General features: G+C 37.3%; 1 protein-coding gene across 1 annotated transcript in view; it reads right to left on the reverse strand.

Annotated features, from left to right (window-relative positions):
• The window catches only part of LOC124775762 (glycerol kinase-like), a 277797-nt gene extending 274391 nt beyond the window's left edge, over nt 1–3406 (reverse strand). Inside the window, exons 1-2 of the mRNA XM_047250592.1 lie at nt 3340–3406; nt 3125–3237 (exon numbers count right to left, since the gene is read on the reverse strand). Coding sequence (XP_047106548.1) covers nt 3125–3196 — 72 coding nt within the window. The 5' untranslated portion in view covers nt 3197–3237; nt 3340–3406. The remainder of the gene's footprint in view (nt 1–3124; nt 3238–3339) is intronic.
• Nucleotides 3407–16342: the final 12936 nt, after the last annotated feature.

The raw sequence follows: 16342 nt of genomic DNA on the forward strand, positions 1-16342 counted from the left end.
AAATTTAATAGTCATGGGGGACTGGAATTCGATAGGAAAAGCAAGAGAGGGAAAAGTAGTAGGTGAATATAGACTGGGGGGAAAGGAATGAAAGAGGAAGCCGTATGGTAGAATTTTGCACATAGCATCATTTAATCATAGCAAACACATGGTTTAGAAATCATGAAAGAAGGTTGTGTACGTGGAAGAGACCTGGAGACACAGGAAGGTTTTAGACTGACTATATAATGGTAAGACAGAGATTTTGCAACCAGGTTTTAAATTGTAAGGCTTTTCCAGGGGCAGATGTGGACTCTGACCACAATGTAGGCTTATTTGTTATGAACTGCAGATTAAAGCTGAAGAAACTCTAAAAATGTGTGAATTTATGAAGATGGGACCTGGGTAAACTGAAAGAACCAGAGGTTGTAGACAGTTCCAGAACAAGCATTAGGGAAGAACAGTGGAAAGGAATACAATAGAAGAAGAATGGATAGTGTAGAGAGATGAAATAGTGAAGGCAGCAGAAGATCAAGTAGGTAAAATGATGAGGGCTAGTAGAAACCCATCAGTCACACAAGAGATACTGAATTTAATTGTTGAAAGAAGAAAATATAAAAGTGCAATAAATGACGCAGGCAAAAGGGAATACAAACGTCTCAAAAATGAGATCAACAGGAAGTGCAAAATGACTATGCAGGAATGGCTAGAGGACAAATGTAAGCATGCAGAAGCATATATCACTAGGGGTCAGACAGATGCCACCTACAGGAAAATTAAAGAGACCTTTGGAGAAAAGAGAACCACCTGTACAAATATCAAGAGCTCAGATGGGAAACCAAAAGGTGGAAGGAGTACACAGTGGGCCTATATTAGGGTGATGTGCTTGAGGGCAATATTATCACAATGGAAGAGGACATAGATTAAGATAAGACAGAAGACATGATACTGCATGAAGAAACTGACAGAGTTCCAAAAGACCTAAGTCAAAACAAGCTCCCAGGAGTATAAAACATTCCGTTAGTACTACTGAAAGCCATAGGAGAGCCAGCCATGACAAAGCTCTTCCATCAGGTGAACAAGATGTATGGAACAGGTGAAATACCCTAAGACTTTAAGAAGACAAGAAGAGAATAGAAGCTTTCGAAATCTGGTGCAACAGAAGAATGCTGAAGATTAGATGGGTTGATCACATAACTAATGAGGAGGTATTGAATAGAATAGGAGAGAAGAGAACTTTGTGGCACAACTTGACTAGAAGAAGGGATCAGTTGGTAAGGCATATTCTGAGGCATCAAGGGATCACCAATTTAGTATTGGAGGGCAGCGTGGAGGATAAAAATCGTGGAGGGAGACCAAGGGATGAGTACACTAAACAGATTCAGAAGGATGTAGATTGCAGTAGGTACTGGGAGATGAAGAAGCTTGCACAGGATAGAGTAGCATGGAGAGCTGCATCAAACCAGTCTCTGGACTGAAGACCACAACAACAACATAGCCTAATAATTCCAATCCAAAGAAAGCAGCTGCTGACAGGTGAGAAAATTACCAAACAATCAGTCTAATAAGTCACAGCTGCAAAATACTAACACAAATTCTCTAGAGAGGAATGGAAAAACTGGTAGAAGCAGACCTCAGGGAAGATCAATTTGGATTCCGGAGAAATGTAGGAACACGCGAGGCAATACTAACCATACGACTTGTCATAGAAGATAAGCTAACGAAAAGCAAACATACATTTATAGCATTTGTAGACTTAGAGAAATCTTTTGACAATGCTAACTGGAATACTCTCTTCAAAATTCTGAAGGTGGCAGGAGTAAAACACAGGGAGCAAAAGGGTATTTACAATTTGTACAGAAACCAGATGGCAGTGGCAGTTATAAGAGTTGAGGGACATGAAAGGGAAGCAGGGTTTAAGAAGGGAGTGAGACAAGGTTGTAGCCCATCCTCAATGTTATTTAATCTGTATATTCAGTAAGCAGTAAAGGAAACAAAAGAAAAATTTGTAGTAGGAATTAAAGTCCAGGGAAAAGAAATAAAAACTTTGAGTTTGTCGATGACATCGTAATTCTGTCGGACACAGCAAAGGAACTGGAAGAGGAGTTGAATGGCATGGGCAGTATCTTGAAAGGAGAATATAAGTTGAACATCAACAGAAGCAAAACGAGGATAATGGAATGTAGTCGAATAAATCGGGACAGTGTCTTGAAAGGAGGTTATAAGGCAAGCATCAACAAAAGCAAAACAAGGGTAATGGAACATAGTTGAATTAAATCAGGTAATGCTGAGGGAATTAGATTAGGCAATGAGACACGTAAAGTATTAGATGAGTTTTATTATTTGTGTAGCAAAAGAACTCATGATGGTTAAAGCATGGAGGATATAAAATGTAGATTGGCAATGTAACAAAAGCATTTCTGAAGAAGAGGAATATGTTACCATTGCGTATAGATTTAAGTGTCAGGAAATACTTTCTGAAAGAACCAAATATGGAAGTGAAACATGGACGATAAACAGTTTAGACAGGCAGAAATATAAGCTTTTGAGATGTGGTGCTACAGAAAAATCCTGAAGATTAAGTGAGGAGATCACATAACTAATGAGGAAGCACTGAATAGAATTGGGGAGAAAAGAAACTTGTCGTACAACACGATTAGAAGAAGGGATTGTTTGATAGGACACATTTTAGGGCATCAAGTGATCGCCAATTTAGTACTGGAGGAAAGTGTGGGGGGTGAAAACCATACAGGGAGACCAAGAGATGAATACAGTAAGCAGATTGGTAAGGTTGTAGTTGAATTGGTTACTAGGACATGGAGGGGCTTGCACAGAATAGAGTAGCATGGAGAGCTGCATCAAACCAGTATTTAGACTGAAGATCACAACAACAAATAATCATGAGACAAGACTTAACAGATAGAATTTAGCTAAACCTTTCTCATCCCGGTTCGTTGATTGCGTTTTTGGAACTGAAAAAGTCTTATCACTACTATGGGTCAACAATACGAGAGTGCATACCATTGTGAAGTTGTCCATAAGGGGAAAAAGGGTTGTAACAGTGGCCATGATGTACAAAATTAACAGTATATTTAAAAATTGAGAAGTTGGTTATCTCACGTTACGATGCATTCACAACGCCTACCATAAAACGGGTGCTACTCGTTCCTTCATCTAAGGCACCAATCAATGGGCCGTATCTGTTCGTGGACGACATTCTCAAATTTCTGTGCGCTCAGAGAGGTGTACACTCATCCTCTGAAAACAAACAGTTTTTGTACGGTTTCTTTTCGGCTTTCAGGCAATTAAATAGGTTGTTTATATAGAATGAGAATAACAGCATTTCCTTTATTATATTACCGATGTTTAGAAGACAGTACTCTATTTCACACACTGAATCTGAAAAAAATCTGTGCTTGTTATTCGCCCTATTGATTTCGATTTACACGCAATCCACTAGCACCAGTCACCCACACTAAGTATTAAGGTCTCTGAATGTTGCAACTTCGTTTGTTTCTATTTTCTCATGGGTAAAAAAACATTAAAAATTTCACTATTCTGCACGTTGTTCAAAAATGAGCTTAGGACTGCAGAACTGTAACCAGTTATTCACATTTTATTTCTTGAAACTACTAATTACGACAACTTCCACTCGCAGGCACTAGTTCCTGAAAGCGCTTTTCTTGAAATGGGCGCTTGTTACAATATTGCTTGAGTCGATATTATATCGACTTCAAAGCTTTAAAAATATCAAGTCACGGAATTTTATCACGGGTGGAATGCGAGATTAGATTTATGTTATTTATTATTATTAATTTATTTTTGGCTAATGACGTACATACTATTAGTCGTCACATTACCTCTGAACTTCATTAGAAGCTTTTAAAATGTGGCACTATTTACACTTCGAGTCATGGCAATAAGTTCAATATGGCTGTCGATAGATATATATCCACGTGTATATATATATATATATATATATATATATATATATATATATATATATATATATATATATATAGAGAGAGAGAGAGAGAGAGAGAGAGAGAGAGAGAGAGAGAGAGATCGCTCATCCGATGGAGCAATGGCGAAACTGCAAATTTAGGTAGTTAGTATCATGTTCAATGAATCATTTGTACCATACACATGGAAGGACTCATTTTACAACTACATTACACATATATGTATGAATATGTCTACATGCTGTCCATTCAAAAGGATTTCTTATTTTAATGCAGATGTTACTTTTTAATTCCTATCCATCACCTTTTACACATTACCATCATAGAAATTCTTATAACACAACTGTAATAGTCACGTCATATTTGTTAGAGAATTAGTTATACACAGAACAGTTGTACTTTGTGAATAGTTTGTAGTTCCTTATATCTTGAAGTGATGGGTGTTCTGCTGGGTATGAGGGTCATCCACGCTCAATATTTCGACATACTTCATCAGGTGCTACTTGAGACTGTTATTCGAATGTTTTTTACACTTCTCATTCCAGGACCTAAAAAATTGGTGAAAAGTGTATACAACATTATTATAAGTATTGCCACTTTGATGTATTAAACTGTAATAAATAGGTTAAATATTGCAAGAAAATAGGTTTCAGTTGACCTGTCCTATTTTACAAGTACACACTTTGTACAAAATGTAATCAAAATGGGACCAAATAAAAATCGATCAATTTCTGCGAAAGGGGGAGGGCAGACAGACGATTACATACTTTTATATCTTTACCTATGAACCTGGAAAGGCTTTGTAATGGCTAAATATTTATGGCAATTGGATATATGTGCTAATCCCATTCTCTCAATCTTGTCCTCTGTACATCTCCTCCATTTCTCTACGTCCACTTCTCCCTCCCCCCCCCCCCCTCCTCTGTCCATCTTATCGTCCCCTGTCTCTCTGACCTTCGCCTTGTTCATCGTTATTGCAAATTCAGATTCCATGATAGTATTCTAATCAGAAGCTGATAAATCATAAATACTGCTGCTAAAAGTGACTGAGAGGAAGAAAACAAAACAGCACATTGTTGGGCATACAATTTTGTTTCTTTGAGAACATATATAATTAGAAAGAAATACACAGGAGAATGATTTAAATGGTGTGCTATCACAGTTAAAAATGATTGTGAGAAAGAAAACAAAACCACACATTTTCACAGCAGAACACAGCACACCCTAGCATGTTCTTTTTCGCAATCAGTTGAACAGGAGGCCTGTACATTTTTGTTAAAAAAATATGTAGTATATGCCCACCTGAATGTTCATTAGAGTATTATTTAAGAAACAGAAGTAATTCGGTAAAGAACTTTTCGAGTATTTTTTCTAAAAATATTTCCCCACACTAAATATATTATTAGAAAGAATATATACAGGAGAATGGTTTAAATCATGTAGACTATCATAGTTAAAACTGACTGCGAGAAAGAAATCAAAACCACGTATTTTCACAGCAGAGAACATAGCACCACAGCATTTTCTTTCTCACGCTCAGTTGAACAGGAAACATGTACATATCACATATGCTCCTATTTAAAAACTATATAGCCTGTATCCATAATAATGTCTGTTAGAGTATTATGTAAAAATTTGAAGTACATCACTCAAGAACTTCTCGAGATTTATTGTAAAAATATTTCCCCTTTAAATATTATATATATTTATGTATTATATGTTCAAAACTATATATATCCCACATCTGTTTAAATGTTCATTAGAGTATCTTGTAAAAATTTGAAGTATATCGGCCTAGTAGTTTTCAAGATTTTTGATAAAGGCTTTAAATAACAACTTGTCTTTATATAGAGGTACAGATTACAGATTTCATTATTTTGCTGTGTCTGATAATTGTACAGAAACATAATGTAAGACCACCCCCTCCAGGATGCCCCTAAGTTAGTATTTTAAGAGCAAGTAAGGATAAAGTGCTGACTGAAAGTAAAAAGTCAGCAGAGGCATTAAGTGCAAACCAACTAATCAATTTTTTCAAGTCCATCTTTTGATACACTGTTTTTTGTTTTCGAGTAGTAGAACATGGTCGAGCTTTTTCCTCATAAGAGAAGGACGTGCATTTGTAGAGCAAAAGTACTGCAGTCTAAGTGTATTTAAATCTGCATGAATAATACGATACAGAAGACCAATATAAAGCATTTTTAATTATGGAAGTGTGTGAAGAGAATTTCTGTGTAATTACGACAAGCGCCATTGCCCACGGAGTCCTTTAGCTGCCTGCATATTCACCAAAATTGTAAGGAAGCTCGATGCACAAGCAGACAATTTTAAACAAATTCAATTGATATTCAGTTACTAATATTCAATCAATTAATTATTAATTCATATATTTTTTAATATATGGTATACAATCAGCATCAGAGAACCTACTAAGATCACTACTCAAGAAAAGAGAGGAAGTACCAACGGAATTCTATGGATCCGGGGCCATGATCAAAGACCTTGTAAAAAATAACTAGACTCACTGATGGCGCTGCAGTCGCGGGATAATTTGCAGCTTCGGCTGGACGCCATTATAGTGGTTGTAGTCTAATGTGTTGTGTAGTACTGTTGTTTATGAAGACTCTGATTCGACATTGTATATTTGTTGGGGCGTACATACAGCATTTCTTACTCGTAATTCTATTGTCTGTACGTTCCAATCAAAAGAAGTACAATGGTGAAGAGTTGTGCAGCGATTAATTGTACAAATAAATTCGAGAAAGGAACGAATATTGCATTTCACAGGTATGTGAATATTTTAAGTTGTTTTGTATGTCAGTGCACTTGCTTAGTAAATGTTTTTGTAACCCGGTATTAGCATAATGTCTGTGCATATATTTGCAGGTTTCCTTTCTCAAAACCACAGCTGTTACAAAAATGGTTGCACGCTGTCAGGAGGCAAGATTTCCGACCGACAGAATACCATTTTATAAGTTCCGATCATTTTGAAGAAAGTTGTTTCCTTGAAAATTACGTAAACCGCAGAAAGCTGAAAGATGATGCTGTTCCATCCATCTTTCGTTTTCCAGACCATATACAGCAGAAGATAAATTTTTCTTTGTGAACCACATTTTATTTTAACTATAAAAGTTGAGTTGCAAGCAACACGAAATTTGAGTTAGCAGGCTTTTTATCGTTATAAAATGCAACTGAATGTGTGTAATTGTAATCTGATTTCACAACTTCTCTCGATGGAACAGTTGTTGAGTTTCATTTATTATATGAAAAAACGATACATATAAACTGAAGTGTACATCTTCGAAAGTAAATATTGTGACTAATGCGATACTGGATGCCTGCCTAAAGTCTTGTTTGTTGTAGCTGGCTGATCGGTAGTGTTTTCATGGTCTAGGTTAGGTTGAAACTTGATAATTTGGTCGTGAGTTTCCAAAGCACTACGCCATATATAACGCACTTTTCGTCATAAAATCTAAAGCAAGGTAGAGTCAGAAAATATCTATTAACATAGTGGGCAAAACTTCGAGTATTTTGATGCATTTTGCGTACATCTATCGTAAATGTACTACGAAAAATGCTAGGGGTCCAGTGCATAACTTTTAGCTACGGCAGATTTCATGTATTACGTAACATAAATTCATAAACAGTGACTAGGTGCTGTTTATGTTTGTGACCTAACTCTAGGGAAGGCATTTTATAACCAAAAGCGATGTATAAACATTCGAAATCCGCGCGTCAGTTTACCACTCTAATGGCCGCCGGCCAGCTATTCAATTTGTCCGCTCTTCACAGTCGACCACTGGTGCTGTTGTGGGGGCCTGGCCATGATCGACCGCACTTGGACAGCAGCAAATTTTGAGATGAGACATGTACTTACAAGACTCGCAGTACACGGATTCCGCCATGAAATTTGTGCAAATACAACATACCACGAACCGTCAAACCTTTGCAAGTGTACACTATGTGGACAGTCTTGTGAGAGATACCATATAGAAATATGCAACAAGAGGACCAGATCAATTAGAGACTATGCAATAAATGGTTCAAATGATAATCTGTTATAATACCTGCACTGAATGTAATCGACTACTAAGAATTATGCAGACACTCAGTACATCCTTGTAATTCACTCTCAAATGATTGTAATCTAATGTATAACTACAATGGCTATTTTGCTGTAATAAATCGTTTATCGAATTGGCGACCATGACAGGACTTCTGGGCACCGGTCGTAAATTGGGTTTGTTAATTATTGTTATGGTCACAAATTTTTTGACATTGTTATAAATTGCAAAAACTAATTGCCTGTATTTTCTGTTCGTATGAATCATGATTGAGAGCAAGTATTACAAAAAGGTAAAAGTGGAGGAGAAAAATTTTGAAAGGAATGACAATTGGACCCAAGTCACGTAAAATTTTCCAATTTTTTAAGGTGTTTTATTCAGGGCAGCAAAAGGTTGGACGGCTACGCCAGTTGGTTATGCTTGGTAGCGCCTCCTTTGATGAAGATAGAAACCTTTTCCTCATTATTTCCTCCCTTGAATTTTGTTGAAAAAATAATACTTTACAAGAATTTTCAGTATAATACATATTGTCAGTAAAACAAAGAACTGTGACACAATAGTTTGAGCATCATAATAGATGAAAAAACAGACTGTGACATCATGTAATTTGCATTTATCAAGTGTAATAATTAATGTAGGAAATTTTTAAAATTTTTGTGAAATTTATATTTAAAAAAATTCATGCAATATGGCCAAAAAATATATGACTATTGTTGATAACGATAGCGAAAACGCAATCAGCCAAGATGGCATAGAATTAAGAGATCGAACAATTGAATTTCGGGCGCCATGCATGCCTACTGCAAAAGGTTAAGCAGATCAGAGATGAGGGTCGTAGGAGTGACAAATGATAGCGACGATCCACAGCAAAATAACCTTGATGACACAATGTTTACCACTGACAAAACCATGTAACACATCTCACAGAGCGACATACCGCTCATGAATGAAACATCAGAGAGTGGTCAAAACATGAATCTTGACAACACATTGCAACCACCACTTGGTCACAGCAGAAACATTAACTTGGCAAGTACAGCTTACAGCAACCACAGTAGTGCAACTAAAGCACTGCTATGGCAGCTACTATCTAACTAACATAAATGCAAAATTAGATGATATAAAACAGCAGCAAAACATTGTTACACAAGATATGAACTTGATAAAACAGCAGCAAACACGAATTCCAGTAATTTGACACAAGATATGAACACTGTCACACAAGATCTAAATGTAATGAAACAAGAACAAAAACAAGTATTCAAGGATTTTCAAGGCACGGTCTCAAAGAAATTCGATGACTTAGCCAAAAATTTTCGCACTGAAATAGACGAAATATTGAATAATATGGGAACACAAGTAAAGCATAAAGTACTTTCTGAAGTTATAAATTTCATGGCATAGTCGAACTGTTGAAGAAAAAGTGTTCACATGGTTATCCTGCTGTGGTATAGTTTTTACTCTTGTAAATAAATGATACACTTACGATCAGCATATATTACTATTTTATGTCCTAAAAATAATTTTTAAATTTATTACATGCATAATGAGTAGCTAACAATACATTTTCTGTAACTGTATATGATCTCTTGCGTTTCTGTGATGTCCTACTTGCAGAAGCTATTGACCTCTGTTCTATCTTTCCATCTACAGTCTTCTCTTGGAATAAATGAGCCCCAAACCTACCGTAATTGCTGTCTGCTAAGATACAGACTGGTAGAGTCACACTAGGTCTGTGTAAAATTCTACTCTCATATATTTGTGTTTTTTAATTTTTCAAATGCCTCCAGGCTCCCTTTACTTCACACCTACATAGAATTTTTCTGTAAAAAGTTGTTTAAGCAGGGTGCATTTAAATCCTCTGTACTGTCTAACTTCCAATAGCACCCACGAAGCTCATAAAACAATGTCTAAGACCATTTACAGAAAATTTCCACTTTTCCATCTTCTGTGACATATTCTGTTCCTTAATTTCTTACAAAATTCCTCCAGTAAGCCGAAATGTTCCACTTACTTCAAGTGGGATTTGATGGAAGTCGGAAGTAAGGATAAACTAGTCACGAATTTTATGTGTTCGAAATTGTGCAAGAACTCATCAGTATTTTCCATACGACCTGTCCAGAAATTTATTTAACTGTCTTGAATTTAATATCAGTCTTATACCTAACAAGCATCAGGTTATTCTAGTTATTGCCGCTCCTCTAAATTATTTCCCAACTCTCCATTTTTTTGTAATTCTCTCTCTCTGCCCGGAAATGAAATGACCGTAAGTCAGCAATGACCAGAATTCTCATCTGGGGAAGTTCTGCTGGTGACTTGCAAATCTTTTCAATTGATGCCACATCGTGTGACTTGAGTGTTGCTGACGATGAATTAATGATGAGGACAACACAAGGCCCTGTTCCCATCACGAATCGAACCCAGGCTCATTACATGGTACTCAGATGCACTGACCACTCAGTTAAGGGTGCTCTTGTTTGAGAACGGTGCCCTATAAGGTTTAATAAAAATAGTTCATATGGATTCAATTTTAACATACATTCATAACACAGGACAACGAAATTCTTTTAAAAACTTTTTTTACCTTGATAGCTGATCTTTATAGATTTTTATGAGCTGAATCCAAATCTAGCCTTTGTTTTTTTGTATCGCCCACAGTTTTCGGGCAACATACTTTTTACTATATAGTATAAAAATCCTAAGCTATACAGTAAGTGGGTAAATTAATGAAACGCTTTGTTACAACATAACTATGGTTTGTATTTCCAGTAAACTACTTAAAACAATTATATAAGTTAATAAAGGTTTCACTTGTCAGCTGGAATTGATTTGTATTTTCTTTCTCTTTTTTTTTAAGCTTCTTGTGTAGCTTTTTCTACAAAGAGTCACTTGCTGAACTTCTCGGTGAAGTGACCAACAGCAGTCCCCCATCATGATCTTTTCTTTTAATCTAGAGGCAAGCAATTCAACTTTTTCTTTCGTTAAGCCCATATCCGCAACCAAATCGTTAAGCTCGGTCTGAGTAAACAATTTGGGCTCTAGACTTTCTGTATTACAATGGAATTCATCATCATCTGGTTCATCTAAATCAGATAGCACATCTGAAAATACTTCTGTTGTAGTAGAATTTAAATCATCTGGTGGTTCAGGAATCGGCAAATATACACCATGTCCTACTGGTCGGATGGCGGACAGAAGTTTAGGGTAGCTTATTATCTTCTTGTTTTTCGAATTATGACGAGTAATATCAACACTGTCTAACGGTTTCGGCGACAATACAAGCGGTGCAAAACAGGATCACGAGCTTTTACACGTCTTGTACTACAGTTGACTTACTTGAAAATTTTAGCCAAGCCTCTTCTCTGGATACGCGGCTGCATCGATCTCCACAACTTCTTCTCTGAAGAAATAATGCTGGTTACAGGAACTATAAGACTCTCTCTCTCTCTCTCTCTCTCTCTCTCTCTCTCGAAATAACTCAGTACTACCATACTTTCAGTTCAGTTCAGTTCAGGTATATTTTCATTTTCACATAAGCATACAAACTCTTGCAAGTCAACTGCGTCGTTAACCGTTAGATACTATTAAATGAAATTACAATATGGTGGATTTAATAACCACCAGAAATTCTAAGACAGATCTTGCTTCTAACAAGTCTAACACCAAGATTAAATAAGAGTCTCAAGACAAAACATGTTTCAATTGTCTATAACAATTACAATTATTCGACCACCAAGGAATAACACATAATTACTCCTTGTACTTTCCATACAGATTCTATGGCGCGAGCGGCAAACAATTGGCGTCGCTCGTCTGACGCAGCTCCTGTCCTCCCATGACCACTGTTCATCCTGCACACACAGACGTGTTGCGCAATCCATAGGCTCTCACGCTCAATTTTATCTTTAAAACATCGCGTGTTCAAGGCAGCAGAAGGTCGAGTGGTTCCAGAATTTACGTGTAAATTCTCGAATCACTACAAATCCCCCCCCCCCCCCAGATCGAAACGCGGTATTTTATGCATAACCATTATGTACATTAATATCGTACCTAGTAACAATCCATATTTCAAAAGTAATCATTTACTACATAAGTTTATATACAAATTTTTTTTCATAAATGCTTGTACTTCATAGAACAAATTTCCGATTTTTGTCTTTCCATTAATTCTTTACTCTACTTTGATTTTAGAACATAAGCCTCTATTTATGATTTAATATTGCATTACTCTTACTTATGGACGGTGAGACTCTCTCTTCAGCTCCAATCGTAAACTCTAGGTGTCATGGACCCTTGAATATTTCATCCTTAATTCCAATTCTCTGTACTACCTCTTTAGTACATAATGGCCTCATTTCTTATAGTATTCTGTAGTCTGGAACAACTCTGGGCAAAATAAAAGTGTTCCTATTGACACTAATAAAACATAATAATGCTAATTAAATATAGAATTCAAGCTTACTAGAATAATTCCTACAAAATGTATGAATTCTGTCACGATACTGTCCTTTTCCCCTCAGATCAGCATCTATACCTTATACATGGGTTGACCCTGTGAGTGCCCTTCCTCCTTCTGTTTTGGTAGGTACGCCCCTTTAAATTCCTATTCTCCTATGGTGCAGGTCAATCCCCTTCTTGGTACCCCTGTCGGCACAGTATAGGTCAGCCATTCTTAGGTCTGCCTATCTGCCCTTTATATCCAATACATGCTGGGTGTGCCCTCCTTATCTTTTAAGAGTAGATCTCTAGGTACATTATCCGAGTATAAATCTTTATGTACACTATAATTAAATATCCTCTGGAAAAAATACAAAATCTATTTCACACATCACACTCGCTTTTTAATACTTCATTTAGTACCCTAGAGTCCTCCTCTACTTTTCAACTTTTATACTCTTGGTATATACTCTACCTCTTTACACTGTTTATACAAAATGTGTTTACTTGTGTTATAAGAGTCCCACTATCCTACCAGTCGTCAGACTGACCTTCCTTAACAATTATCACAAACCCTTCCTCTCTGGCTTATGCTCGCCTTAATTACTCATACTTCCTACTTAGGTATACTCGATATAAAATTAGCATAGTACTTCTATACTTATGCACATATGCAATATGGAATGATCATTGTTTATATATATATATATATATATATATATATATATATATCTGTGTGTGTGTGTGTGTGTGTATGTATGTGCAATGGTAGAACCATCACAATAAACAACAATGTGTGAATATTTCATGATGCACGATGCACACATAACTCTTCCCCCACAATACTTGACGGTTCTTACATCATTCCAGTCTGTCCTTTCATTGTTTGCATCTTTGTGTTTCACTGTGTGTATGTGTAAGTGTGTCTGTGTATCCTGATTCTTTGGCCTACTTATATTAAATAAGTTGAAGGTTATGGAAACCATGTAAAATAAGGACTTCAGCGATAGAAGTATATGAATTTGTAAAGAGGGAAAGATAGACAGGTACTCAAATGAAGAGTAAGAAAGGAAAAATTAGAAATGGTTGCTAAGATCTAAGAAGAGAAAGAAGATACCCCCAAAGACAGCAAACCCTTGCCATCCTCTTTCCCCAAGATCCCTACCTCACCGGTACTTGAATGAGAAGCTGGAGTAGGTATGGTGTTAAATCGTCTCCTACAGAACAGACATTCTCACCTTCACCCTTGAGGTCCCCAAAGAAAAATCTTAGTAACACCTATGGAACGGCAAATGGTGAAGAATCAGTCACACTTGTCTGCGAGGGTTGTCTGGAAGGTGTGATGTGTGTTTAGTGTTAGTCATGATTTATCTGTTGGTGTAAATCACTTACACTACCCACTGCTTTCAAAGTTGATGCAAACCCTCCTATTTACATCACATTTTGTAAAAGGTAAAAACACTCTGCATTAAGTATAAAATTATGTATCATATTATCACAATTATGTAATTATTCATACAATATCATATCTTCTATTAATCTAATATCCACCACAGTTTATTAAGACCTCTGCACCCAGGTTTGCATAGGCAAACTGGATAAGAGATTACTTTCAAAGAATAGCTTAGGCAAAAATAAGATCTAAGTATACGTGGATGGCGGGAGAGACTGACTGGCTAGTCAAAAATAAGACCTAAGTATACATGGATGGCGGAAGAGACTGGCTGGCAAGGCAAAAATAAGACCTGGCTAGGCAGATTTAATCTTTATCACATGTCGCCACCTAGCAAGTCAAAATAAGTTGAGATAACGCGGAACGAGTCATGAAGACAGGCAGGGGCGCCCCTGGAATAACCAAGGACGACGCCATAAAATTTCCTAGCGGGAACAACTCCCTGTTCTCTAAACACTGAAGACGACTTAAATACGTAGCTGGCACAATCCTCCAACAACCGAGAACAACTTAACCGCATACCAGGAGTAGTTTTGGGTGACGTTACCACAATTCCACACTGGTATGTTTCTCTAACGATGGATAATAGGATAGTAGAAGAAGCAGGGGGCTAGTGTAAGAAGTAGGAGGAATTCGACGCAGGAAAATTTTCTTACAGAAGAAACACCGAAAACAGCTAGGGATCCGACGGTCATCACTCCGCCCATTAACACGGAATGTTAACGTTCCTGGGAGACAGATGTGACTCTGCACGGATCCCCTGGATCTAACATGAACCTCACTCAATAGCTTACGGACCAATACTTCTCGTTAATTTTTGTGTGAAAGCCTCCCCACAACAAAACAATTACTACTTTACTAGAAAATACAACATTAAGTTATTCTATTTTGCACTCTGTCATGAACAAGTTTGAATTCTTGCCACAAGTCGTCTATAACATTTCTATTATCATTAAGTTTTGAAAAAGCAACAGTCGAAACGTTTCAGGAGATTATCCTCGGGGCAACTTTGCGATCGATTATTTCCTCTAACTGTTCCTCCAGATTACTTACATTTATTAAGTATGAAGTGACTAGTTTCTCCTTAAACTGGCGTTCCACGCTATCTACTCGCGTGTTAACGCCTGCAATTTGCGATTGGACTATAGGAATTCGTATGTCCTGTTTCTCAACGCTTTCCTTTAAAGTGTGAAATCTTTGTTTTACAACATATTCACCAATTTCAGCTTCTACATTATTACGTTTGTCTTCAATATCAAATTCTAAATTCTGGGTCAACTTCTGGAATTGGTCAATCTGCTTTTGACTTAAGTCAGTAAACATTTGATTCATCTGGATAGTCAAGGAATTGAATTCAATTTTTACATCTAACTGCAAAGTCTCCACTCTATCATTTAAGGTCTCAAATTTAGAACTTAAAACCTCACTCTGTGCATCCTGTTTTTCACTTAGAGTAGCTGAATCTGCCTTCTGGTCATCTAATTTAGCATTTAACTGAGTCTTCACTGAGTCTAACTTGAGACTTAAAGTAGTAATGTGGGCGTTTTGAGCTTGGATTAAATTCACTACTTCAAACCAGTCTGGCATTTCCCAACACACTGTCATGGCCATGGCTGGTTCTGATACTTCCCCAATTTTTAGAGTATTATCCATATCTTTCTTAGTTTTAGATCTAGTTCTCATAAAAAATTCACCACTGAGTATAATAACTATACTAACAGTCTATTATTGACAGTGTCCCTAACTTCACACTCAAATAATTATTGTTTTTCGCTCACCCGGCGCAGAGGTTTACGCTGTGTCGGTGAGCTGGTGTAGAATCAGCACCGGTGAACAGCACGGGCGCCGGCAGCATCGAAAGTTGGTTTCAGCGTCGGTTCCGGTGAACTGATTTGTAGCCAGCACCGGTGAACAGCAGCTGGCACCATTGGCGTCGGTTGCTGGTCACAGCGTTCATGCCCCCGTGATGTGTGTGAGGGCTGCTTACTCTCCACACTGGATCTTTCTCATCAAATAGATCTCGTCTACATCTACATCTACATCCATACTCCGCAAGCCACCTGACGGTGTGTGGCGGAGGGTACCTTGAGAACCTCTATCGGTTATCCCTTATATTCCAGTCTTGTATTGCTCGTGGAAAGAAGGATTGTCGATATGCCTCTGTGTGGGCTCTAATCTCTCTGATTTTATCCTCATGGTCTCTTCGCGAGATACACGTAAGAGGGAGCAATATACTGCTTGACTCGTCGGTGAAGGTATGTTCTTGAAACTTCAACAAAAGACTGTACCGAGCTACTGAGCGTCTCTCCTGCAGAGTCTTCCACTGGAGTTTATCTATCATCTCCGTAACCCTTTCGCGATTACTAAATGGTCCGGTAATGGAGCGCACTGCTCTCCGTTGGATCCTCTCTATCTCTGCTATCAACCTTATCTGCTACGGATCTCACACT

This window comes from Schistocerca piceifrons, chromosome 2 (genome assembly GCF_021461385.2).
Source record: "Schistocerca piceifrons isolate TAMUIC-IGC-003096 chromosome 2, iqSchPice1.1, whole genome shotgun sequence".
Classification (NCBI taxonomy): Eukaryota; Metazoa; Arthropoda; class Insecta; order Orthoptera; family Acrididae; genus Schistocerca; species Schistocerca piceifrons.